Below are 27,603 nucleotides of genomic sequence, written 5' to 3'. Positions count from 1 at the left end.
CATCGGCACAAAAATCACATACAAATTGTGAAAAAACTCAGCCAGAATTTAACCAGGATTAAACCAAATCAACTCTACATTGGGGCAAAACTGGGATCAAACCAGATAAAGTGTGAACTAAGAAACCCGGGAACATAATAACAACATAATAGTAATGCAATGTTATGCTTGATTGGTGAAAGTCATGTGTGTCCATGCTTAATGCAGCCTCACGTCGCAATTTACATTTTAGAAAAACAGTAAGTAAAAGCAACGAGTCCATTTTGGGTCCATTTTGACAAATAGTTCCAACGTCGAGGTCCTTGAATCACAAGTGGTGCTTCAACATCGTCCTTCCAAAGTCAAGTCCTGTCTAAGAGTCATCCTCTGTTTTGATGACGTGGAAGAGGGTGACATTGAAAATAACCTGATGCCCGTTATTCCAGGCATACAGCGCTCTCTCCCGGGCGTTGTAGTCGAGCATGGAGATGTGAAAGTACTGGTTATGGAAGGGAATGTCTATGTACTCGTACGTCGAAGTCTTAGTCGAATACGCGTAGTACACCTTCGCTCCGGAGAGGTGCGAATTGGTGATGTACAGCGTCCCGCAAATCATGAAGGATTCGCCCGCGTTCCGTTTGGAGTACTCGGTATTCCACGTCTTCAGCACGTGCAGCGTGTCCGGGTCGATCTGGGATATCACCACGTTCCCCGCGTTCTGGTTCGTCGCGTACACCACCCACATCCCCAGCTCGTCCGCCATGACGTCGATGTCGGAATAGCCGCCCCAAGTGTAGGGGTACATGCTGTGAAAGCCGGCGAACTCCAGCGCTCTTTGGGCCAAAACGCTGCCGGTCTCGAAGCTGTACTTGACGATGATGTTGCTTTGGTACTTGTTGTAGTAGAGAGAGCCGTTGTACACCAGGTGGTTGGTGCCTTCCCACTTGAACGGCAGGCTGTACGTGCGGGACACCACTCCGGAGACAAAATCGTCGGTGTTTTTGAATTCGCGGACGATCTTGCTGTTGGTGTAGCTGTCCATGTACCATACCTGCATCGGAGAGGGAGAAACACACATTGAACATCATTTAAAGTGTGATTTTTTGTTTGTTGCGTGATCGAATAAGCTTAGAATTATGGATCTGTGCGGGATGCAAGTTACGAGGACGGAGGATTTGAATTTTTTTTGCAGATTAGTGAAAAAGAATGTCATGGGTAAATAACTCTCCTCCTGATAATATTTTGAACAGTGTACAGTTGTCAGGCTGCAGCACAGACACAAGGACACGAAATATAAAATGTGATGAACTGCAAATCCAAATTCAATTCCGACACGACGCCGTAAGCTCAGGTAAACGCCGCTTTTCCTTGGAATCGGGAAAGTCAAACTCAGACAAAAGGAGATGTCACTGCACTGAATAATATTTCTCACACCTGTTTCTTTGTAGACACTTTTTATGTAAGGATTTTTTTAAGAAAGTATTGACATTTCACAAGGTTAAACTGTGTCTATTTTGTGGAATCTGAATCAGTTTTTTAACCGTTTTATTTGTTGACCAATATTTTGTCATAAATACGGTTTCCTCAATAACTAAAAACAGTCCAGATTCAAACCCACAACTTTCTAATGGTTAGTTTTTACATTTAGAGCAACAATCACGCATGTAACCAGGGATGTCACGGTGTCAAATGTTAGTGTTACGATTATTGTGAGGAAAAAACATCTCGATTATTCATGATTACGACTGAGACTGTGTGAAATCTCATCTAAGACATTAGTAGTTCTCAAGTTTGCGACCAGCTTTATGAAATGGAACTAAAATAAATTAAATGTGACAAAAACAGCCAGATTAGATTTTTAAAAAGTACTTTATATTTAAGTTTATTGAATTAAAACCACTTAATTTGCTTCTAAAATAGTCATAATCATATTTTTTTTGTTAGATTATATTGTGAGGATTATTATCTTGCCCTCCATAGATATGACACAATTAGGTGTTACTTTTGTGTGTGAAGGGTCCTTCTCTTGCTGCGCCTGCATGTCCCATAATATGGCATTAAACTGATCCATCTCCACGAAAAAAGCATGCGACGTCAGGTGTGGAGAGCCGAGCGTGTTCAGTGTTACGGTGTGCTTTTCAAGGTTTCTTTCCCTCTTTTTTTGCACTAAAACACATGAATAGACCCCAGATAGATAAGTTGAATGGCATATTGTAGTATCCAAGCAGAAAAACAGAAGTTACACAGTGCACTTTTATGATAGCCAACCAGCACACAACTGATTAAAGTGTATGCTCCATTCAGAGACACACACACACACACACACACACACACTCACCCTGTTGTTCCTCGTCGCTGCCATTGGGTCGGCCATCCACGCTCCGAACCGCGTCCCAGAAGTCTTCACGGTGACGGGTCCGGTGATTTTCATTAATTTGCCACATGCTGTTAACAAAGACATGCAGCCATTAGATGAAGGCTGCGGCGCTCTTTTTTGGGGGTCTCTAACTGGATTTCTCAAGCCAATTTCAAACCTGTGCCCCGAGAGACACTGCCCTTGTGCAGATTAAGAGCGGTTTATTCACAAGTGCGCCATCCGTAGCTTACAAATGTGCACGATATCACATGCACGCTGGTCTGTTAGATGCACAAATGAATAATCACGTTTATGTGTACGGTAACACTATGAGAGCTGTGCATATCTCTATTCCATGTAAAATATTTAAAATTACGAGGAATTTGCCTTAATGTTGCTTTTGTAAAATAAAATCTGAAACTTAAAGCAAGTATTATATCAAGTACAAAGCTAAATATTATGTTTTCAATACATTTTCCCCATAATTTGTTGTTAAGAAAGTCTAAGAAACATGATTATGTATCCGTCAATGCCATATTACATGTACTTTCTGATCCGTTCTTGTAATTTAACACATTTCTACACAGCAAAGAGGAATTTGAATGTTTTCATTGTGTATGTTGAGTAAAATGGATGCGTTTTATTAATTATTTTGCCTTCTAGACCGGTTTGGGAACAATAGAAAGTGATTTTTCCCTCCTAATACAAACTATACTTGCCACAGACCCACAGCGTGTACTTACAACGCAATCACACAAAACCTATTATGTCAAAGCTCCTGTTGAATTATGTCTCTTTTTCTTTTTGAATGTCAGAGCGCAGCATATTTTACGCCAAAGTGTCTCCGGATCAGAAACAATTTTCACCGCTGCGGCTCTGAGAAAAATTCACATCCTCAAAAACACAGGATGTCAATTTTGTTTTGGGATGACGCATCAAAATAACTACAATTTGAGCTGCTGGGAATCGGCCTGAAAGTAACTATCCCCGAGAGCTCTGATATCTCCAACCACTGCAATATTTCCTATCCTGTAGATTGGCGTTGTTGTTATCTGTTGCCTCCAAACCCGAGCACAACAGCAAAAAACACTCTGTGATTAAAAAAAACATGGATTTAACTGTACAGATTTAAACTTTAAACTTGTAATTTTAACTATATTACAACTATAATTATATTCTCTTGGGTTTGACTAGCATAAAGTGCAGGGAATTGGTTACGTTGATTGAAGGTTCGTTGAGCTTGTATGATGTATTACTTTACGTTAGCCTCTGTAAATATATCTCTTTGTTGCATTTTGAATAATACAAACTGTTTTTGAATAGTAAGTACGTAAGAAAGAAAGTACATTTTATTTGTGTAGCGCCTTTCACAGACAAAAGTCACAAAGTGCTTCACAAAAACAGCTGAAACACAGAATACAATAGAAAAAACGCAAAATTGACCGTGAACAATACACATACAACAGTGAAATTAGTCCTTTAAACGACAGTAATTAAAATATTTGACTGAATAAAAAGGTTTTGGGCTGACCCTTAAAAGCAACAAAGAGCTCAGTGAGCGAAAGGTTGGATATACAAAGGAACCTGACCATGCAAGGCTCTGAAATTCAGCACTAAATTGTTTGATTGTAGCCGGTAGGAGAATAGAAAAACATCCCTATTTTTTAATACACACTGGTTCTGAACATTCTGACTGGTTGAATATCTCTGTAGAGCCGTTCTTATCTATAATATTCACTTGCAAATGTCTCTTCAGATTAAAGTTGTGATTTTCAAACCGCAAAACCAGGAAGTATGTATTTAAATCTGTCAAACTGTCTCACAAACCCTTTGGCAGATATGTCGGTGTAATCCCTCATTCGTCCAGGCGTGTTCCATAGTAGAAAAAAGCTTCAGTTGTAGTCATCTGGACTCAGTTAGAAAAAATAGACATTTCGACTCTCATCCAAGAGTCATTGTCAATAAAAGAATTTAGATCGAGAACTCCGATATTAATACTGTTCTGTGGTAAGACCCGCCCATTGGGAGGAGCCTTCCTGAAGTAGAAAGAGTTGTTTGTTTCAACAGAAACGCCCCCCTTGTATCTACCGAGCTAGCCTATTCAGAATTTTAATGGGCTATTAGAATCCTCTTTGTCTTTGTGAGACCCTGGCTCAACCACCCTGAGTACCTGATTAGCATCTGAATGTCCAATACCTTTCCAGGGGTTCAGTATTCCATTATAGATACCAGGAAGATTAAACCTTAGCCCTCCATTTCTGTTTAAAGAAGGTCTTTCTTTTTTAACAAAAATAGCTTCCTTGACTCCTCTTTCAAACCATCTTTTCTCCCTGCTTAAAACCTTCACCTCACCGTCTTCAAACGAGTGATTAGAGGCTTCAAGATGGAGATGCACGGCGCTCTGTGGTCCTGAACTTGTATTTCTTCTGTGCTGATAAAGCCTCTTGTGTAGAGGCTGTTTCGTCTCACCTATGTAACGTTCTTTACAACTTTCTTCACTGCATTGGATCGAGTAAACTACATTGCTCTGTTTTTGAGTCGGCAACTTGTCCTTAGGGTGAACCAGTTTTTGTCTTAAAGTGTTTCCTGGTTTAAAATAAATAACAGGAGGGCCTGTGGTTACCCCGCTTGGGCTCTCAACAGAGTGAAGAGAACCAAGAAGCAGGACAAAAGGGAAACTGAACAGAGAAGGAAGGGTGTTTCTATTCCTTATGTGTCTGGCCTGTCGGAAAAACTGCAGAGAATTTTTAGACAACACGAAGTTCCTGTTTATTTTAAACCAGGAAACACTTTAAGACAAAAACTGGTTCACCCAAAGGACAAGTTGCCGACTCAAAAACAGAGCAATGTAGTTTACTCGATCCAATGCAGTGAAGAAAGTTGTAAAGAACGTTACATAGGTGAGACGAAACAGCCTCTACACAAGAGGCTCTATCAGCACAGAAGAAATACAAGTTCAGGACCTCAGAGCGCCGTGCATCTCCATCTTGAAGCCTCTAATCACTCGTTTGAAGACGGTGAGGTGAAGGTTTTAAGCAGGGAGAAAAGATGGTTTGAAAGAGGAGTCAAGGAAGCTATTTTTGTTAAAAAAGAAAGACCTTCTTTAAACAGGAATGGAGGGCTAAGATTCAATCTTCCTGGTATCTATAATGGAATACTGAACCCCTGGAAAGGTAGAGGACCAGGACCAGGACATTTAGATGCTAATCAGGTAATAGCCCATTAAGATTCTGAATAGGCTAGCTCGGTAGATACAAGGGGGAGTTTCTGTTGAAACAAACAACTCTTTCTACTTCAGGAAGGCTCCGCCCAATGGGCGGGTCTTACCACAGAACAGTATTAAAATCGGAGTTCTCGATCTAAATTCTTTTATTGACAATGACTCTTGGATGAGAGTCGAAAGGTCTATTTTTTCTAACTGAGTCCAGATGACTACAACTGAAGCTTTTTTCTCCTTTGGCAGATTGTCAATATTCGGGCTTTAGAGCAGTTTTTTTTTTTTATCAGACAGAAGAATGTGGGCAGATCGCTATCATCAGGCTCTAACTTCTGCATCAGTGGAAGATAAAAGACTTCATTATTAGATGCAACGGCGCACAACGGTCTGATTTTGTCACAGAGTGCTACTTTTATGTTTTTTTGTGTTGTGTTTTTTTCTGAGCAGAATTTGTGATTTATGTTTTCTCATTCTTTAACGTTCCAATCCAACTTTATTTGTATAGCACATTTCACCAACACAAAGTCTCCAAAGAGCACAAGAGTACAAAACAAGCAAAAGCAAAATATGTTAAAACAATAAAGAATTAAAAATACACAAATATGTATAAACCAAATAAAAACTAATACAAACAAAACAATATAAAATATACAAAATAATAAAAGACAGTCAGAGGACCACACAATTCTAATGCTAGTTTAAATGCCACTGAATAAAAGTGAGCATATTTTCTCAAAAAAAAAAACAATATTTAATCTTTTTGTTTTTTTTACATGACAAAGTTCAATAGGTTGGTACACGCACACTATATAGCATTCTGTAAACCCACAAAACTATACAAAGCCCTTGTTTGAAGTGAAAGTTACTGTTATTGTAGCCTGCAACCCGCTCTGTGTTAAACTAAACGACAAATAAAAAACGGTTCTAATTCCACGTGACTTACTGAGTTTGCCCATGCAGGAGCGCAGCCGGCTGTCCAGCTTCAGCACTCTCTGGTACAGCTCATCGTAGTCGTAGGCCCCGAGCTCCTCCTGGATGCTGGTCAGGACCATGGACAGGTTTCTGATCTCCTCCTTAAAATGAGAGATGAGCGCGGCGTCCATCTTGTACTGCTCCAGCACCGGGATCAGCGGCTTGAGCTCGTCCATCTTCTCCTTCAGCTCCTGCAGCAGAGGGCAAAGGGGTATTATGGGTAGTTTTATAGTTTGATCTGGTTTAGAATTAGACGGGGGGAAATAACTTGATCACAGACGACATGAAGGTGGCCAAAAAAATCTATTTAGGACACACATTATGCAAATCTGACTTTTTTTTGACATCGTTCCCTCATCGCGCACATACCTGGAGTTGTTTTAGCTTGATTCACATTTTGTTTGATTATTCCTGTTCCCTGAGCCTCACAAAAAACTCTCAAATATCCCAGATGTGTGACGTCGTACAGTCGGTGACAATCAAGTCTTCGGTGCCATTTTTTAGTCCATCAATCATCGACTCGTTCTGAGGAATTTTACCGTCAAATCGCGTTCATTGCTCTCTTGTTTTAGCGTGTGGCGGGCATGTTAGCTTTTGTTTACTTCCCCATAGTAATTCCCTTTGCTGCCAGTGGATGAGGGAAAGCGTGACTGAGAGAAAGTGTTTTGTGTAATACATGAGATGCCAAAGATTCAAGTGCAGGTTTAAAGGAGAATAACAGTACAAATACGGCCTTTAAACTAGATACTCATGTGGAAAAAGCATCAATAAAAACAATAAATAAATTACATTTTCCTGAATCATTTTAGCACGTCTACATCTATAACTAGTACAAGCATAAATATTGACACCGCTATAATTTTGTGCTAAAAATTACATTCTACAGGCCAAAACAATTGATTTAAAATTATAATTGACATTTTAGTATCAAGATGACACTAGTAACCAGACAATAAAAGCAATCCACAGGCTGTCAAAGTAGAAAAGCAACGAAATGTATGTAATAAGGCTAGGCAAAATAATATGTCTGTTTGCCGTAACCCGACCGACCCGCTATGAAACTAGCCGACTGAAAGAAAAAATATCAGCATTTTGCTGTAAAAACGTCAAAATCTTTTATTTTTCAATCATTTCGCAGACTCACCGACCGGTCTTTCCTGAACCGCTATCACGCTGGTAAACATGTCTTTCATTCCAAAGGACTGATGACACACTGCGTAACGCATGCGCGTCTTCACTTTCAGTCCTCAGCATGAATCTGCAATATAACAAACCACACATAGGAGTCGTCACATTGTTTTTCACATGGAGGTTTGCATCTGTCGGCGCCACTGAACTATCCATAGGACATGTGTTTCTCTATCGGGGTGTGGAATTTGACTTACGCAAATGCATTCTGGGATTGAAACACGCCCAGCAGCGTCATCACAACAAACATGGCGGCGCCCGTGTCCCCCGCATGTTCCCCCCGCTCGCCTTAGCTACCAAAATAAAAGATAGTGGAGTACAGAAGGTCGATTGAAATGTCTTAAAATCGTGAGATTTAGTCTCCCGAACGGGTTGATAGAGACGTTTTCCATCATTGACTGTTGAAGCCTGACCCCTGGTGGTCACTTCGACTCAAAAAATGACAAAATTTGGCCTATTTTGGCCTTCAAAATAAAAAAAATAAGAATTTGCCTACCGTCCGAGCCACTTAAAAAATGTTGACTCGGGTTACAGCAAACAGACAATTTATTTGGGGTAGCCTAAACATTATACATTCACTAAACTTGCCTAAACCTATTTGAATCTGCACCGCTCTGGGGAAGGAGTTTTGATCTACAGTAACCTCAAAAACACACACATATTTCCACTGGTTTCATCTTTCCTTTAGAGATTACTGTAATATTTTGCTGCTCAATAAACCATGGCAGTATTTCTAATGTTCCTGTCGTAGTGGCCGTTGTTCCATGCGTTTATTTTCCATCTGTGTCGATCCCGCACCGGCTGTCTCCATCTACACTGGAAACTGTGAACCAACAGCAAACTAACCAGCGTGAAACGTGTGACACTTTCAAACATGTTCAGCTTTGTCTATATGAAGTATCGTAATAACATATTTGGAAGATACAGAAAGAGACTGGAACTCAATAGTTGCAATAGTCTTGAATCTTGGTTAACGATTCACACAAATGTAAAATGAACATTTCAATTCGCCTTGTGCAACTCTACGCTTCAGTTTCAAGACCATTTGTATGATTTGTCATATTTTTACCCCGCTACGTCTACTAATTATAAGGTTTGACATTTATATCACATAACAAGCTCCTCGACGCTCTTTACAGTATTTAAATTATTCCTTCACCTCAGTCACATTCTAGCACAAAGACAAAGTGGGTGACATGCTTTGCTCGAGAAACATGTTCAAACATTTTCAAATTCGATTGCGTGATACGGAACGGGCTTGATACTCAATACCGATATATCGATACAATCAATCAATCAATCAATCAATCAGCCTTTATTTATAGAGCTCTTTATAGAACGCTTAAAGTGACCAAAGTGCTTCACAATAATATCAAGGCAATACAAAATACAGAACTAAATAAAAACAGACTGTACAAAATAAAGTGACATTACATTACATAGTGTTAAAAGCCAGTCTGAATAAATATGTTTTATGCCTAGTTTTAAAACGGTTAAAATCTGTGATGGTGCATGTCGGGGGGCAGTTTGTTCCAGAGTCTGGGACCAGTGACAGAGAAGGCTCCATCACCCCAGTGCGGCGACGATCGTTGAAAAAATGCTCCTTTTGTGGACAATTATCGTCATTTTACCACGATGTCTAATAAATAGTCCTGATAAAGCTCAAGATCATTCTAAAATTGTTCAGAAACGGTCCAGTTTTGTCCAGTTTTTTTTTTAATCAATGTTAATCTTAATGTCAATATTCAAGTTTATTTATAGGTATTATTACAGTATTAGTTTTGATTAAAGGACTGGCACTAACACTGAGACTTTTTAAATACATTATCAACCAAAAAAAAGGCCAAATAAGATGAAATTGTTCATCCTTTTTTGACATTTCATTAAACATTGACACTATCTTTGTGGTAAAAAGTCTTGTTGGATGTGTTTTTGACTCTGTATCGTCCTGATAACAATTACAATGATCAAAATACGATTTATTTTTAGATCAATCACTGCCAAAGATGAATCTTTGCAGCTCTAAATAATTATTAGCATCTTGTTTTCGACAACACTTCACTGCATATCACGCAGCACAACGCTCCCATGTTTCAGCTGTTGTCGAGAGTATAAAATCAATGCCACACGGTTAATAATAAATAATAAAAGTGTACAGACATGAAGCATCAATCTGATTGAGAAAAGAGTGAGATTAAAGGCGGCGACTCGCACCTGGAAGTTTCGGGCCATGATGGATTTCCTGTCGTCTTCGATCTGTCTGAACTTGGTCCTCAGGCCTTTCATCTGGTTCTCCATCTTCATCACGTACTGGAAGTCCCTCTGCGTGCGAAGGTTCAGCACCTCGATGGACTGCGACATGTTCTGGACCTGCAGCAACAGTACAGTCCACTGTAAAGGCCGTCTTCACGTTGTTTTATGGGCAAAAGGTGTTATGATCATGACCAAGAACTCAGATGATGGAGTTTGCGATTGTGTCACGTCTCAGATCAGTTTAGACCACTGGAGATTTGAAGATGTTAAATACTAAATTGGACATTCGATAAAAAGTATTCTTACGCTAGTGTGTTACGTGTATTTATCGACAGCTTACGGCACTGTTGTTTACTTTTTTATATTGTTTTTCCAAATATAACGTTATATATATTGTTTCAAACCAAGTACGAAAATGAAATGTTTGTTTACTACATATATAATAAAAAATATCAAGGCTCAAAATTAAAATTGGATTGAATCAAGAACTAAAATATGACTAAATTATACGTAAACAGGAATTAAGTCAATTTATACCAAGACTTGAATTAGGACTGGACCAGGATAAAACCAGAACTAAACCTCAAACCCAGACATACAAACTGGGGAGTAGTTAAAAATACTATTACATTTCAAACACAAAGTAACCAAATTAAATGTCTGTAAAATGTTCTGTTGAATTTGTGAACATTTATGCTCTGATGAAGAAAGCTTTCCTCTCTTTTCTTAAATTGAATGCATGTGAATCACAGCTAATAATCTGATAAACCTCAGGCCACTCTACATAAAAACAGCTTTAAGTGAATAAATGGAAGATAAATAAGTTTAACATTCCAGACAAAGTAATCACATCTCCACGTAGACGAGCAGGTGAACTTCGAGTACGCTTGACCTTCACTTGTGCCCACGTTCACTGTAAGTATAAAGTATTTGGTACGTTACCTTCTCCAGTAACTGTCGGAGCTGCCTGCTCTTGGCGTCCGTGGAGCACAGACTCTGCTCGGGGGCCACCACAGTACAGATGCACCTCCCATCAGCGTCCTGGGCCGAGCTGTACACCTGCCAGCCCTCCTTCGGACCGATCGTCTGCACAAACAGGAAACAGTCGCGTCGTCACATTCATTCTCGCATTTCTCAAGCTAAATGTAATATTGATGAAGTCTGGATCGAGATGTTCATAGTTTAAATGACTTACAACATAAAGCTTGATTCAACGCAACCTAGAAATAAGTATAACCAAAACTGTAACTTCTTGAGTAAATGATGTGTTCATTTTTGCGTTATTACATGGTAAATTGGACTTTTATTACATGGTAAATTGCACCTTTTTTCATAGTTTTGGCCGGGGTACAACATACTTATATACTTATACTCCAGAGCGACTCATATGTGATATAATTTGTTATTTTCACACCGCATTTCAGACTCCAGTGCGACTTATATGTTTTTTTCTTCTCTATTGTGCATTTTTTGGCTGGTGCGACTTACACTCCGGTGCGACTTATAGTCCAGAAAATACGGTAAAACTCTTCCACAACAATTTTGACTTAAGTGGAAGCAAAACAACTATAGAAAAAAATAATTCTTCACGACTTGGTGCGGCATACAAATAGACTGCACTGTTTTTGGAAATGTCGTTCCTTTTGTGTGTGCGATCTGAACCCGAACGGCTGAGAAACCAAGACCTCAATTCGGATCCTCGCGCTGTTTAAGCCCGACCAATTTTCTAGTTATATTCACGCTGCGACTTTATTTAGAAGTCGACTGGTCAAGGTCAGTGATTATTCTTTCAAATGCATTTCTATCCAGATAAAGGTTGATAGAGAATATTTAAGAATGAAGCGTATTATTGATGAAAAGCCTAACATTTCTCTTCTTTTTTGACCTTTCCATAATGCTCTTTTAGCACGTGTTTGACAGTAAAAGCCAGTATATAGAAATACCAACGGTTATTTTAATAGTCACGATTGACAGTTGCAGACCCAAGTTATGGACAGTGCTTGTAGCGACTATGTCTTTATCCAGAGCGAAAAACTAAACGAATAAAACAATGTTGGTTCAATCGAACGCAATCCCTCCCTTCAATTTCCAAATGAGCATTTCCAGTTACACGCAGACTCTAAATCAACACCGCGCACTAAAAATAATCAGACTGCTCACATCTGTCTTGACACCTTGACCACAGATAAAACATTAATTTTCCGCTCCGTTAAACAAGTGCGAGCGACGACTGTGAAGGGGAAAGGAGGAGGAGAGTGCTCTTTGGCCTCCCTGAATCATGGACATAATTTATGCTCCTGTTGCTCCCATCACTCTGCGGCGCCCGGAGCGTGTCCGTGAGACGTTTACACACATCATATAACACTTTGACGTATTGTCGTCCTCTCTTTCTCGCAAATAATGTTAGCAAAAACCTCCTCAACAGATATCCCGCTTCAGAGCAAATTTGGCAAACAAGCCCTGACGATTCTTTTGCATTGAAATAAATATTAATGTCCTGCATCGCCAAGGACTCCAGCGGTGTATTACAAGTTGTTTACAATTTTCTTTTTTTTTTCTACCAAGATGAGAAATACAAACTGTTAAGAGATGAGAGATAAAGAGATACAAGAACTGTTGAAGGACTTGAATGCCAATTACTGTGGATGCCCAGGGACGGTAAAAACATGTTCTGTAGAGAAGATGAGCGGGCTAATGGAGCGGGCGGGCTACAATAAGTGAAAAGATGGAGTCCATTGTAAACAAGACAGCCTTCACACGCACAGCCAGGCTTTTCTGTCCGTCAGTGACATTGGACCTGTGCCAATGCTATGGCAGCTGTAAATTAGAAGGCTGTGTAATTCAGGCTGTGCTAGAAACAGATGAGATTGTAGATAAAGAGTAAACTAAAGTAAAGTAAGAGTAAAAGGGTAAAATGTGCAATCGAAGTTAATAGTAAAGACAAGAGACAGTAATTATAGACATCACTGCAGGGGCAACAACAGGTCAATGCAGTGGAAAGGGTTGATCCGGGATGGGCATCTGGTGTAATTCACAAGGCAGATCAAAAACAGATGCCATAGGTGCCTCATAAAAAGTTTAATACGTGGAGTGTCAAGTTTATACTAAAATGATGTTTTTTGATTATGCAGAATTACAAAATACATTGGGATTTCATGTTCACAATGTCCTTATTATCAGCAGATTCAGCCTTAACACAGCAATCACCAGGAATTATGCATGTATAATGAATATAACAATACACACCTCTGTTATTACCAAGAAGTCCGTCACATTATATTACTGTATCGACATTTTGAGTACAACCAAAGTACTAGTGATATCAATAAACTACCAGTCTGCCAATAATACAATACAAACTGTACTCTAACTATTTTACATACTTTTTGCCTCGCTTTAAAAAAACACAATTAATCATTACAGGTACCGTGCATGTCTTTCTTGTCACCGTAATTAACTGCGTTCCCTAATGCCATCTTACGTCCCTAGTTTGAATGCATCGCCTACATCCTCTGCCGTTAATGGAGCCATAATTACAGCTGTAAAAAACAATGTGGCCGGCGATGCAGAGATGATCGCCTCTCGGTGTTTTCTATATATCTGTCAGTCTCGGGCGGGTGGGCGCAGGGGTTCAAGCTCCGAGGCTACAGTGGATTCACAGAGCACACGGCCACAGTCTGCTCATTAATCATCCTCACAAACAGAAGCTCGGAGATGTCCCCGCTGAGCCACCGAGTCTGCTCCACCGCACGGCGCAAACACAGCTCTATACTGTACCGTACGGACAGAGAATTAGAAGGTGTGGAGGTGAAAATGTTCCATGACAAGTTGTAGTGTATGAAGCTTGTATTCAAGGATGTGTTTATTTAATGTATTTTTGTCATTGGATATCAGAGAAGTAACAGTGTGTGTGGTGTTAGAGGGAAATACAGCAATGTTTTTGTGTTTTGTGATAGGAAGTGCCAGCGGTTACATGGAATCAATCAAGTTAAATGTAGAGAAGTAAAAGGATCCGCTGTAAAATGTACTGAAATTACAGATACCTAAAATGTTTACTTGAGTACAGTACTTTTATACTTACCCCTGGGTAGAACTAATAGTATCAGCGTAAACCCTACTTATCAACACAGCAAAATGACCGAATATAAAATGTTTACTTCCATTTGAGTAATGCAGTATATTGAACAGAACTCCATTTCAGAAGCTCAGGGCTAAAGTTTGACTCATGGATTTGGATCTCTCATACGCAGCATTCATCAATATAACTACAGAGAGTCTCTACAGACAGTGCCAGCATTCAATATGTTTACCGAAAAACACAAAACGCTGCAGAACCAGAGGATATATGCTGATGTAGGCCCCATTTCAACCTTGCACAAATGAGAAAATCTGCTGCCACTGGCAGTGTCACAGCGCGGTGACAACAGAAAATCATATAAGACCACAGCTATAAATCAAACATCAAATACATATGACATTTAAAAGATAAATAAATAAAGTATTGCTGCTTCTGCTGCTGCTGTTGTAACCTTTTCAATAGCAGCGCCACGGTAGAAAGTCATCAGAATATTCATGTATGGCAATTTATCTGAAATGCACAATGATATTTGCTGCTGATTTGCATCTTGGGAGTTCATCCAAGTATATACTGTATAGTACTAATGATGATAATGTACGTGTAATTACGTTTTCCCAATTCACTCTTTTATGTTTCAAGTTTTGTTTTTCAATTTTAAACATAAAAGCAACACAGAACAGAGAGCCAGAGAAAGAGAGAGCATACAAACCGTTTGACATGGTCCTAGATGGCAGTAGTTTTGAAGCCCAGATACATGGTTCTGAAGTCCAATGGGACGCCAATGTCAAAAACAATCTGCAGTGTTCTCTTAATCTCAGATTATGTCAGAACAGTGGGACAGTCCAAACACACATGATAATGGAGGCTCTGGGCCACTTGGCAACCACAATTTCTCCAGCCACTAGTATTTCCCCGTGAGTAGAGTCCACTTTGACTATTGCTTATTAAGTATTTCAAGGTATTGGGTAAAGGTATTGATACTGGTATCAAATATGGGAATGGGCATGCATCTGTGTGAATAGTGTCTAGTGTAGATACTTAACAAATAAAGATCAAAAAGAAAAAAATATTAACTAAACCAAATTGTTGAAATATATATTTTCAAAATCTTCAAATTACACTACACAAGGAAAACTAAGTACGGTAAAATGTTTATTAGATTAAACGTCTTTGAAACGGCATTTTAAGCATCCTTTTCAGCGTTTTTAACCCGTTCTCTCTGTGGGCAGAAAACTATCTTTACAACAAAAGAAATCCCTGTTTTTTTGTTTTTTTTTTGTATTTGGCAACGTTAAATGTTTTTGTGATTATATTGTCTAACTTAAAAAAAAGTAAAAAAGAATCCTTTTTGAGGTCTGTTCTTTGATGGGAGCTGCACCTTCCCAACAAGAGGAATTCATGCAATTTTTATGAGTTCAAAACATTTTGAGAATCCATCTTGTTAGTCTCCCACTGATTCGTTTGCAGTCAGCACCAGTGGTAAACGGGCCAATAGCATGGCATTTAGGGCTGGAACCAATCAGAGAGCAGCATTGTGGTTTGGACAGAAGTCAAAACAACGCAAACTAAAGCAAACATGGCGGCACAACGGCCGTACATCGGGCTATTTTATTCAGTTGAAGTCATTTGGAACCATTTTAGAAACACAAAGACATTTTGATTCTCATCCAAGAGTCATTCTCAATCTGCAGATCTAGTCTGAGAACTCAGAGTAAGCCCTGCTCATCGGGCAGAACCTCCTGATAATGACCTGTCCTGTTTATCTATTTGTAGTAATGTTTTAAGTTTCCCCTGAACCAATCCTCTTTGTTACCCTAACAGCCCTGCAATGGGTCATAGAAAGTGGCCAGTGATGTGGGAGCTGCAGCCAGGTAACAATATTATTTAATAACCTGGCTGCAGCTCCCTCATCATCTGTGACGCTCTTACAAATGTCCTCACTGCATTGGATCTATCCAATACACTACGTTGCTCTGTTTTTGTGTTGGGCATGTTGTTCTTAGGGTGAACTAGTTTTTTGTCTTAAAGTGTTTAGAATAAACAGGATTGCGTTTTTGCTCTTTTAACTTGGTTAAGAGCCCATGCAGGGTAACCACAGGCTGAGAGAGCAGTCCGGGCATGTTTCCTAACCCATCTGCACCTAAGTCAAGTCAAAACAGGAAGCACACATTTTATACCAAACCAGGAGGCATCTACAGAACAAGGCCTTGATAGATTGGATTCACCACACAGTTGTTCTTTGTCCTATGTTCATCTTTGCACATCCTGTGATATGACAACCGGCAGCAGACATTTAGTATCTGGACAATTTTTGAAACAAAAGTGTTACTATTATTGTACACATGTTATCAGTATGTTGTTTAATTCATATTATCAGATCCACTGCTCTGTTTAATGCAGCTCTATGATCAAACACTTTCTCCCACTCACTCTTCACTTTGGCCCGCCTCCATTTTGCCCTGAGTGAGTGACATCAAATCATCATCATAGGAATCCATCCAACCTGAATCATGATAAAAAAAAAAATATCTAAATTGTGAACTAGGCTCTTGTGTGGGCAAATGTGGGCATGAATGTATTGGCACATGGCACACAGCAAGACAAAACCGTGAATAGTATCAAATGATCAGCAGATTGTTCAGTTAACTGCGGCGCGCAGGGTGAAGCAAGTCCATTTTAACACTGGACTTTTACAGCGTGACCTCCACGGACAGAGAATTAGATCTGCTATTATGATGCCTCGCTGCAGCCACGAACCACTGCTCCTGAATCTGTCACGAGTCCAAGCACAAATGAGAAAATAACTGCAGGTATTATTAGCCCTTTGAAGGCAGGTTTATTATGACTGCTGAAGCGGATACATTTTTGCGATAGAAAACGGAGGAAATGCATTAGGCTTAAGTGTGATTTAGGCACTCGAAACAGCGCAAAAGGTTCAACTCAAACTATTTGCATAACGGTATCGTCTTTACTGCCTGCATTTGTTTTTTTGCAAAGTACATTGGTGAATAAACAGCCATCCAGTTTTGCAATTATGTGCTCAACAGATAGCAGTCATTATGGTGCTACGCTAAGCCAATCTACTCCTTCTGCCAGTCATTTTCGGGTGTGTCTGCTATTTCAACAATGATTTAACCTTTATTAAAAAAAAGACTGCACAGATTGACATAAAACTCACTTTCAGGTAACTCTTTAAAACACCAAGGAGCCGCCAAGGTGCCCTCCACATCCCTTTCTAACACTGAGCGTGTTATAAATTTATAGTCATTGCAATATAAAATAAATCATAGCGCTGTTATTTTCTCTTGCATAAACTCTCCGTCCCCTGTCCTCTTGTGTTTTATTGAGACATTTATTTGAGTCTCTGCATAAAAAACGCAGTATTAAACGTATTAAACTTCTGGATTGAAAGCCCCTGCCACTGGAGGTAGAGTTAATATGACGTTCATAACTGAGCTTTTGAGCGGCTCTTAAACGTGACCGTTCAAACCGGTTCTCAATCATGAGAAGAGAAGGACCTCAGGCGGGGCGCCGACTCGGACGGGGACGGTCGTTTTTCATGGGCCAAACCGTGAAGGGCTTTGACAGTAACGAGTCGAATCTCGAAATCAAAGCAGTGGCGGTCGCAAGTTAAATTTGGTTCTATTTTTGTCTTGGTTAAAACTGTGGCTGAAGTACATTAAGCTTTTCTGAACAAATAGGTGATAAGCTGTATTCATTCACTCTTTCCAATCACCAACACTCACTCACACAACATATTCATAGGTGGGCGAAGTGTCTTGCTCAAAGGACACAATAGTTTACACTGGTGGATTTGGACTGGCGACTTTAAGATTGGTAGAAAACTAGAGATAAACACATTTTACCAGTGGCGTGCTGTGACTTTTTTATGGATGAACAAGCAGACTTTGGTGTTCAGTACGTGGATAAGACAAAAGTGAAAGAAATAAAATAAAATCATAAAATCTTAACTAACTATCTATCCCACTGCGCTAAACTCCCACACCTGATCTACGCGCTAAATGGATTAAATAATCGACCAATTCATTAGACAAATTAGCTCTCTATGTTGCTAAATTACTGCTTGTATTTCTAACTAACGACTAATCATTATAAACGTGAACAGAGCCTTAGCTGCAAACACAGACTTGTCTCTGAAAGATAGTTTTTAAGTCAGTTTGTTGAAAGTTGGCTCTGCTGTTGCTTCGCTTCTCCTCTGCACATGCTCAGTCAGGGCAGAACCTTCAAACATCCTTGATTCCCACACAGGTTTATTCAGCCTGGTTTGAGCTCAGATCCATGGGTTTGAGGCTGTGTGGTCCTCAGAGGAAAAGAAGCTGCTGCACTGGTTCTAAAACCTCATGTTGGAACGAGCCTCTGAACACGGCCACAGACTGAGCAGCTGCAGAAAAATAAGAACCATGCTTCCTGTGCAGTACTGCCCAGCGACCTGTAGAGGCCACTAAAAACACTGTGAAATCAGCCAAACTAAAGCAGCAAAAGTGAAGCAAAAAGGGGGCTTATTTTGATATATTTCAGAATAATGTATATATAGTTTTTACACACTGTAATTTCATTGGTCGATCACTGCTTACATTGATTGCCCTGAGCTCACGCCACTGTTTTACTGAGATCACGCATAATTTCAAAGCATTGCATCTTAAATTTGGTCATTCAATCTTAGCCTTGGCCATTATTCGATATTTCCTGGATAAAATGATCAAGCTGGAGTCTAACATATCGAATCAAATGTAAAAACAACCAGTCTTTTGAATGGCTTCTTAAAAAAAACAAAAGTCTCTTCACTTCTTCACAAGTCTACAGAGAAAAATCAATTATGTGTTGAGGATTGCCGGAGTGTAGTTGCCCGTGTGCAGTTCTTGGACCTCCTTCGGTGTGTCTGGCCCTCTCCCCTGCTCTAATTCCCTTTCCTGGGCTTATAAAGGCTGATCCCATTTACTCCACTGCTGCAGAATGACTCGAGCATTGTTGGAGTCTCTGGAGGGGCGCAGGTGAGGAGCGGCGCGGGGAAATTAAAAGCTTGTCAATGGCAGCAGCACAAATCAATCCATTATGAGTGGAGATGGAGAGAGGCTCGTCACTCAGCTCTCAGCGCTCTCCAAGGCAACGACATATAAACCAGAACACAATGCACAGACGTTCACACACACAGCTATTCATGTGCGAACCATTTGATTACAAAACTGCAAAATATATCGTATTATTTTTGAATTTTTGCATCTGTCAAATGAGAGCAGGAATATAATCAGCCAATAATAATTCAGACATTCAAGACTGGGATGTTTTTCTTACATTAGCTTTAGTTGGTTAGATCAGTGGTTCTCAACCTGGAAAATTATTTGAGGGGTCCCCCAGATGATATGGGGGAAATTTAAATGCAGTGGTAAATGAAGATTTTATTGGGCTACCAAATTATAGCTTCCAGGCCTATATCCAGAAAATAAAATCTTACATTATAAATAAGGCTAAAATAATTTTGCCTGATTGTGCGTTTGGGGGTCACGAACGCCAACAGTTGTTACAGTATTATATGTAAAAGGTTGAGAACCACTAGGTTAGATAACAATGATTTCAAATATTCAGGATAGCAAAGAGGATGATGCCAAACCAACCAGTATTTTATATAATTTTTTATTGTATTTTGGCCAACATAACCACAATCAAACCAGAGCACATGGGGTGAGGTAATAATCATGTTAAATTATGTTATGTTAAAGGAATGACCATAAACAGTTTTAATCATTGCCATTTTCTAAGGAAGAATAAAAGCAAAAATACTGTATAATAAAATAAAAGTAGTGGCATTTCTACAATAATATTTGGCTCTGCGCCGTATCAGAATAAATATTGTACTGAATAATAATATTGCTGAACCAACTATCACTGACCTACAGTATCACACACGCTGCAGCTGGACGGATTCACTAAGATTGTGGAATCAGTTACATTCTTCGCGTAATATAAAAGTTGTCCACCACAGCAGGCCGTGTAGACTTTCTTATCTACTCTGTTTTTGTAATCCCGTTTATTTAAATCAGATTAACTTTCAGCGGCCCCAAAAAAAGTCCCATTTATTAAGATCAGTTACGAATCTTGGCGCCAGTGTTGCCAACAAAAAGCCGAAGCTCATATCACAATGGACCTGCCGTCGTTGTGCCACAGACGGGGCTCTAAACAGATGCTATCGCCCCTGTCATCTATCAACCTGTCCAAACAGAACGCCACCAGGGCATCAGAGCCGAGTGAAGTGAGCGCGTCACTGCTGTAAATGATGATCATACTGTTTAAAAGAGTTCACATTTTAGCGGTAATGGCAGGGGAAGATGAACTCGCGCGTGCAACCGGCTCTGGCTCTTCAGACTGATGCAGACGTCAAACGGCCCGAAGATGAATAGGCAAACAAAATAAAGTGCAGGGGAATATGATGGTAGTACACTCGACTCTGCTACGAAAAATCACAGCACAAAGGATGTCGGTTAATCAATAATCGGGATTATTTAGGTTGAGATAATCAGGAAACAATCATGACAATCGTAAACTGCATTTTTTTTAATTTAAATGTATTTTTTTCTTTTAAAGGAACAGTAAATATGCTAAGTTTTGTTTAGTTTAGTTTAATCTTTATTTGAAGGGACAATGTACAGAGACATTAAACTCATAAAAAACAAAGATGTTCCGCACCAGATTGTAGCTCAGTAGTTTATTTCCATCTGCAGCCAAACGAAACAGATTGAACAATAAGATAACGTCACAGAGTCCACATTCTGATCCAAATACACTCATATCATTCCCGTTCAATATATACTCCAAAAAAAATATTTTGTATCTGGCTGTTTATGTGACAATATAACTACTTTTTCATTCAGAAAGTTTGATTTCACAGAGCTAGAACTTGAAACGAAGCAAATTAAGGATTTCTACATTCTTTGGTCAAAGTTCCAACATTAATAATCATAAATAATTGCAGCATTAGCATCAAAGTTTGATATTGTGACCTCCTGACTTGTAAATAAGAAACAGACCAGGTTTACTAATTCAAATAAATATTCAAAAACACACAATGCAAGCAGGAATTCAGTAGTTTGATGTATTATTATGTATTTCACAGTTTTTATTTCACGCAGACTAAGACAGGATATTGCGTCTTTTCAAATTGCAATTGCGATTCGATTGCGGTGAATCTCGCGTCCTGCCATCCACGTTGGGTCAGCCTCAGGACAGTGGAGAGTGAAAGAAAAATGACCATTAAGAAATTGTAAAGGCAATCAAATGCATTGTCTGGCAAAAAAAATGACAAATTGCTGGCCTGTAGTCAAAGATCAATACAAAACAAAGAAGATGCATTGTGTCTAATTATGTTAAAAGTACTATTTTAAATGAAATGTCTTGCCTGATGTAGACGTCAGGGCGGCTGTGATAAATGACAAACGCTCTAAACACCTTGAAACAGCTAAATCAGCCACAATAAGCCCAACACAGGCTTCAGATCCGGAACAGAGATACACTTCACTGTGGAGTAGCCATCTTTGTTCTCAGGTGCGACGCTGATGAAAGGCCACAGGGGAGATTCATTTCCTCGAGGTGTGCCCCCATCAGGCCTCCTCTGACCCCCGCGCGGCCGATGGAATAGATAATGGCGCTGCGGCTCTTTCAGATGCGCTGACGATGAGCTACAGCAACAATAAACCTGTAGAATCTCAGCTGGAGAACGTAAGCGACGCTAAATAAGCACACGACACAAAGACAAACTCAAAACTAATTTAGACCAAAGTGAAACAGCACCGACACTAAGATAAAACCATGATTAAACAACAACTAGGACTAAACTTTATAGCTGAACCAGGCACAGACCATCATGTAATTGTAACTAAACCACAACTAATCTTGAACAACTTCAGATGTGACTTAACGAATCTGACTGTGGTTCACACTTGAATGTGCTTGGTCCCGGTTTGACCGTGGATTAAATCTGATTTGGTCCTGTTTTAGTCCTGTTTTGGTCCTGTTTTAGTCCTGTTTAGTCCTGTTTTAGTCCTGTTTTAATCAGCTTTTTGTCCTTTTTTAGTCTTGTTTCAGCCCTGTTTTAATGCTGTTTTGGTCCTGTTTTAATCTTGGTTTAGTCCTGTTTTAATCCTGGTTTAGTCCTGTTTTAGTCCTTTTTTAGTCCTGTTTTAATCCTGGTTTCGTCCTGTTTTAGTCCTGTTTTAATCCTGTTTTAGTCCTGTTTTAATCCTGTTTTAGTCCTGTTTTAGTCCTGTTTTAATCCTGGTTTTGTCTTGTTTTAATCCTGGTTTAGTCCTGTTTTAGTCCTTTTTTAGTCCTGTTTTAATCCTGGTTTCGTCCTGTTTTAGTCTTGTTTTAATCCTGTTTTAGTCCTGTTTTAGTCCTGGTTTCGTCCTGTTTTAGTCCTGTTTTAATCATCTTTTTGTCCTTTTTTAGTCTTGTTTCAGCCCTGTTTTAATCCGGTTTTAGTCCTGTTTTAATCCTGGTTTAGTCCTGTTTTAGTCCTGTTTTAGTCCTGTTTTAGTCCTGTTTTAGTCCTGTTTTAATCCTGTTTTAGTCCTGTTTTAGTCCTGTTTTAATCCTGGTTTAGTCTTGTTTTAATACTGGTTTAGTCCTTCTTTAGCCCAGTCTTGTCCATGTTTACCACTGGGTTTAGTCATAGTTCAAACATTAACGTTGGCTAAGACCAATCGAACCGGGACAATATCCTGACAAAATCTGGGTTTAACTTGAACTAAACCAGAACTGATCAGGACTAAACATGGTCTGAACCAGGAATCTTGGCTGAAACAGATCTAAGGTAAGGTCAGAGGAAAGCGCAGCGCAAAATGGGGGAACTAAACTCAGCTCACCTACAACTAAACTAAACACTCACTAATAAACCGGCCCAAACAAGAACTAAGAACTAAACGTTGCACCGTTATTAAAAGAGACACCGCACTGAGAAGAACTGTTTTTCAGCATCATCCAACCTCTTAATTTTTCCCGGTTGCTTCCCGCTGAGCTCGGCTGGCTCTGGGGCTGAAGTCGGTGTCAGTGCTGAGGATGATAATGAAACAGTCATCAGACATTATCTCCAGAGCGCCGGCGTGGACAGCGCTCGGCCCGACCAAACAAAAAAGCACCGACTGAATACCGAGCAGGCGAGACGAGATTCTGACACCGGGCCATTTCTCTGTTTGTACACATAAAGTCCAGCGCTGAATATCCAACAGCTTGATGGACAGTTCCACACACGCAGCACTGATGGACACAGAGGAAAATGTCTCCGGGCAGTGGTGGGAGCGTTAGCATTTACACGTAAGAGAACGGGAGGTTTTCTGCACCTCAGTCAGTGTCATTTATAAAGCTACTTATAATACTAAATGTTCTCTTAATCAAACTATATTATCAACGACACTCAATTTGTTTTATGTTGTTCCTAATGTATGACTCAATTCAATCATTTTATGTTGATCCAAATCATTTTAACATTTTAACTATATACATTACTTCTACATGCAATGTTTAAAGCAGAACTAAGAATAGTGTTAGAGCTCCCCCTGCAGCTCCCTGGTGAAAATACACTGTCAGAGAACACACTCAAATTACATACAAAGAAAATGGGCACTTCAAATGCCTCCAAACTACATGTTTAACCATCACAGGGAAACTACATAGATGGTAAAAATGTTACTTAGTTCTCCTTTAAAAAATGTAGGATAAAGGATAAATAGTTAATTTTGTAGAGTGTATTCGTACAACTTATATCTGAATTCCTGTACTGTAAGATAACATGAGTAAATATTTGTTTCTGCCACAAGGGGGAAATTTCATCCAAAATCAAGATAAAGTAGTATTAATATAAACTTGAATCCAAACTATAATATTTAAAAACACTTTGACTAGAAAGTAGTTTTATGTTGTGTTTTCAAATGAAAACAACCTCAGTCAGAAAGACTTAAACAGTATTAAAGTATTAAACAAGTGGGGTTACAATCCAACACACTTTTTGTACCAATTGCAAAGTCCAGAAAAAAGAAAATTCCACCATCATTAAACAGCAATTATAATTCACCTCAAGTGATAAGGGATTATAATATGATAACAAAACTATTTTACAATGACAAAACACAAATAAATGGCTTTGTTTGCTCTAGTTAAATGTTGTCACTTCCTCCTTATGACTAAAACATGCCATTGCAGACTTGGGCACTGCAGCTTCCTCCAGGAGCAATAAAAGCCTCTGTACTTGATTTTTACTATCCTAAAAGCGTGATAATTACTTAAACTCTTTGCATCAGTCCACATACATTTCTCACTTACCTAATGCAATTCTAAGCATCCAAATTATTTACATACACTGTTCATAACTTTCAGAGGCCAGAACAAGTTTTGCCGTTACAGTAAAGCTAACAAACATTAGGATGCTAACAGCGCACTTCCTACTTCATGGAGAATAAAATAATTATGATGTAGAGAATGCACATAGAATATGCAAATAGATGTTTTTACTATAGATATGTATCTGTACTGGGGCCACAGATTTGACTATATGGTTTTACTGACCCTTAAGGATGGGTCAAATGCAGAGGACACATTTCCCTATGGAGACGATACTAATATAATATTTTATTGTATTGTAGCAAAGGACTGCAGTTTCAGAGGGTTGTCACAGGCCTTAGAGAGACACAGATATATCACATTCAAATTGAAATCGCAATGTGAATAATCACTTATTCACATAGAAATCATTTAAGCTACATATCCTTCTGCAAACAACAATTCTGTGTAAAAGCAGCAAACAAAATGGATGGGATTCTTTATGTTTTGTGTGTCAATGCTCATGCGTGTGTTTCAAATGTGTACCGTACTTTGAACAGAATTCTAAAATCAAACATACAATTCAAACCTAAATGGCCTTGGAGACATTCAAAAATGAACTATTTACTTTTCAATTCAGACTCTCCCACTGAACAAATTAAAATTAGAAAAAATACCATCCCTTTTTGCCAATTCTTTTTAGTCCTTCAGGTGAGGCAGTGGCGGCGCTAACACACACACACACACACACACACGCGCACACGCACACACACACACACACACACACGCACACACTTACGCTCTTCACCTGTTTATCAGGTGAGGTTCAGCTCATTAGCGTTGCATGGAAAAACCTCTGAAGTATTTTCCTAGTAACCTTGTAAAGGACACTGCTGCCATAGTAATGCCAACGTGAACATATAACGTCACATTGTTCAAAAGCTCCACCACCTGTTATTTCATTCACAACCTTTGGATCTTTCTTCTAATTACATTCTGCAGCCGTTCTCTGTGTGCGGCCGATGACGTTTATCATTTATTCTTGCTGGACTTTACTGGATTGAAGTGGGTGCCAAACAATTAGGGATCTGTGCATGAATTATGGATCGTCTGCTTATGTGTCATAGGTGAACCAGGCAAATATGGTGATCTATGCACCAGGTTTTAACTTTTTTTTATCTGTTTCTGTCTGTGCAGTGATGTTAAATATCCAATTCTAACACAGCAACAACAAAAAATCATGAAGATAAAATACAAAAAATACAAAAACACACACACAAAAATAACATAAGTAGACACAAAATATCAGTCAATACTAAAATTCAAAAATAGAGGGGAAAAATACATGATATAAAGTTCAGACACATCACTATTACACACATGATCTTTATGAAATCAAAATGGATATGAAGCATTTTCCTAATTAAGTTTTTGTATCGAGACACTATTACATTGTCAAAATTCTATACATTTGTATATACCTTCTCTTAACAGTCAATCAAAAAAAGACATAAAAACTAATCAAGTACTTGTGTCATAGAGCATAGAACATGGTTTCTTTGGCATTACATGGTGGAATAGCTTGCAATTATGTAAAACAAGTCGAATCACCTTCTTTATGAAATGCTGAAAACTCGGCGTCAAGCAATCGACGATGACGGGTTTTAACTTTGAAAATTAGAGCTTGTTTTAGAAAATCAAATAACTGAGGATTACCACGCGATGATGTGTAGTTTGGAGTTAAGAGAAGAAGAGGAGACGATAGACCAAAAAAAGGGGTCAAACACAACTTCAGGTATGAGCAAACAACATTACGACCTGGTTAAAAGCTCCAAAAAGTCATCATGGAAGACGATTAAGATTTAGCGCTAATAATGATAGTTATTGCCGAGACACGTAGCACTTCCGATGAAAAAGTGTCCTTCTTTTTGCACTTCTTGAACTCGAGCGCTGCCTCTTTAACAGCCGCCACTTCATTGATCCTCTCTGACATCTGCCTCCTTTTGCAGCTACTTAATAACTGATAGCACATTTTACCGCTGCTAAGAAATTAACAAGCATAGGCTGTAATCATCTCCCCGCCCGAACTTTACGGAGACCACGAGTGTCTGTCTGCCCCCCCGAGACGAGCGGTAACTTTAGCCTGACGTATTAAAAAGCCCGTCCACCACATGTAATTATCCACCGTCTTGAAATTAACAAAGCGGCAGAAGAAAAGGTCATTTCTCTCAGGTGCAGCACATTAGTTCAACTTTAGAAACTGTTTGGTGTCACCGTTTTCAAGCTGGTTTGACGGGGAAATGAAAACGTGTCGCTGTCCAAGTCAAATGTGAGTAGAAGTGTGATTTGTGCTGGTATTTTGAGATATAAATGTAAAGTAGTTATATACAACGCATGCCTTACGTTTACTATTGTATGTGCACTATTTTCGTGTGACTTGAATTAAGAAAAATTAATGATTTCTTATTATCTTATTAGAATAAACAATCAAATGTCTGATGGGATTCAATCATTTACTAGAATGGCTTTTGTAATGATCTGAAAACATTAAATTCACTTTTTGGTTTCAGCTAATTCATCTTCACTTTGCTGTGTTCAATTAAGATCACTTAATCATCTTCTGACCTGTTATTATTTTAACAAACAACATGAGCAAACCAATGTTATTATCATGATAACAACTCAATTCAAACTCAATTTTGACACAGCGGAAAAGGCCACAATCATAATAATAATGTCATTTTCAAGTAGTTTCTATATTACCTTATGCTAATTCTGATATAGATCAAGACTAAAACTATTGTGAAAAATGCGAACTTTTTCCTATTCATGTAATGTTTTTCAGTATTGACTGACACTCTAGTTTAAATCATTTTCGTTTTAACTTGCAGAGTGGGTATTGATGTTTTTTCCACAGATCAAACCAATTTTGAAAGCAGTCCACACAAATATTGGCAGTGTCTCAAAATTAGCACACGAGTCTTGAGTTTGACACGTTCATGAAGTCTCGTGGCACTTTCACTAGTTGCCCAGATTTCTTATCACAAACTTACAGCACATTACAGTTGTTTGGGGGGAAAAGCGCTCATCTGAATAATTCATGCAAAGCCCCATCCCTCTATATTTTTTTAAGTTTTTCTGAGAACGTGACCAAAAAACTCATGATTTCTTGGCAGCCTGCACTGAAGGAGTTATATTTCTTTACAGTTTTGCTCCTCCAAATGACTCTGATCC

General features: G+C 39.0%; 1 protein-coding gene across 1 annotated transcript in view; it reads right to left on the bottom strand.

Moving 5' to 3' along the window:
* Positions 1 to 117: 117 nt before the first annotated feature.
* Positions 118 to 27,603, bottom strand: part of olfm3a (olfactomedin 3a) — a 38,347-nt gene continuing 10,861 nt past the window's right edge. Inside the window, exons 2-6 of the mRNA XM_072450555.1 lie at positions 10,908 to 11,051; positions 9,927 to 10,082; positions 6,496 to 6,715; positions 2,318 to 2,424; positions 118 to 1,030 (exon numbers count right to left, since the gene is read on the bottom strand). Of these exons, the coding sequence (XP_072306656.1) occupies positions 353 to 1,030; positions 2,318 to 2,424; positions 6,496 to 6,715; positions 9,927 to 10,082; positions 10,908 to 11,051 (1,305 nt within the window). The 3' untranslated portion in view covers positions 118 to 352. The remainder of the gene's footprint in view (positions 1,031 to 2,317; positions 2,425 to 6,495; positions 6,716 to 9,926; positions 10,083 to 10,907; positions 11,052 to 27,603) is intronic.

This window comes from Eucyclogobius newberryi, unplaced genomic scaffold (assembly GCF_026437365.1).
Source record: "Eucyclogobius newberryi isolate DKJ021-1_F unplaced genomic scaffold, fEucNew1.0.hap1 SCAF_18, whole genome shotgun sequence".
Classification (NCBI taxonomy): domain Eukaryota; kingdom Metazoa; phylum Chordata; class Actinopteri; order Gobiiformes; family Gobiidae; genus Eucyclogobius; species Eucyclogobius newberryi.
This window is presented reverse-complemented; position numbering and strand designations above follow the sequence as displayed.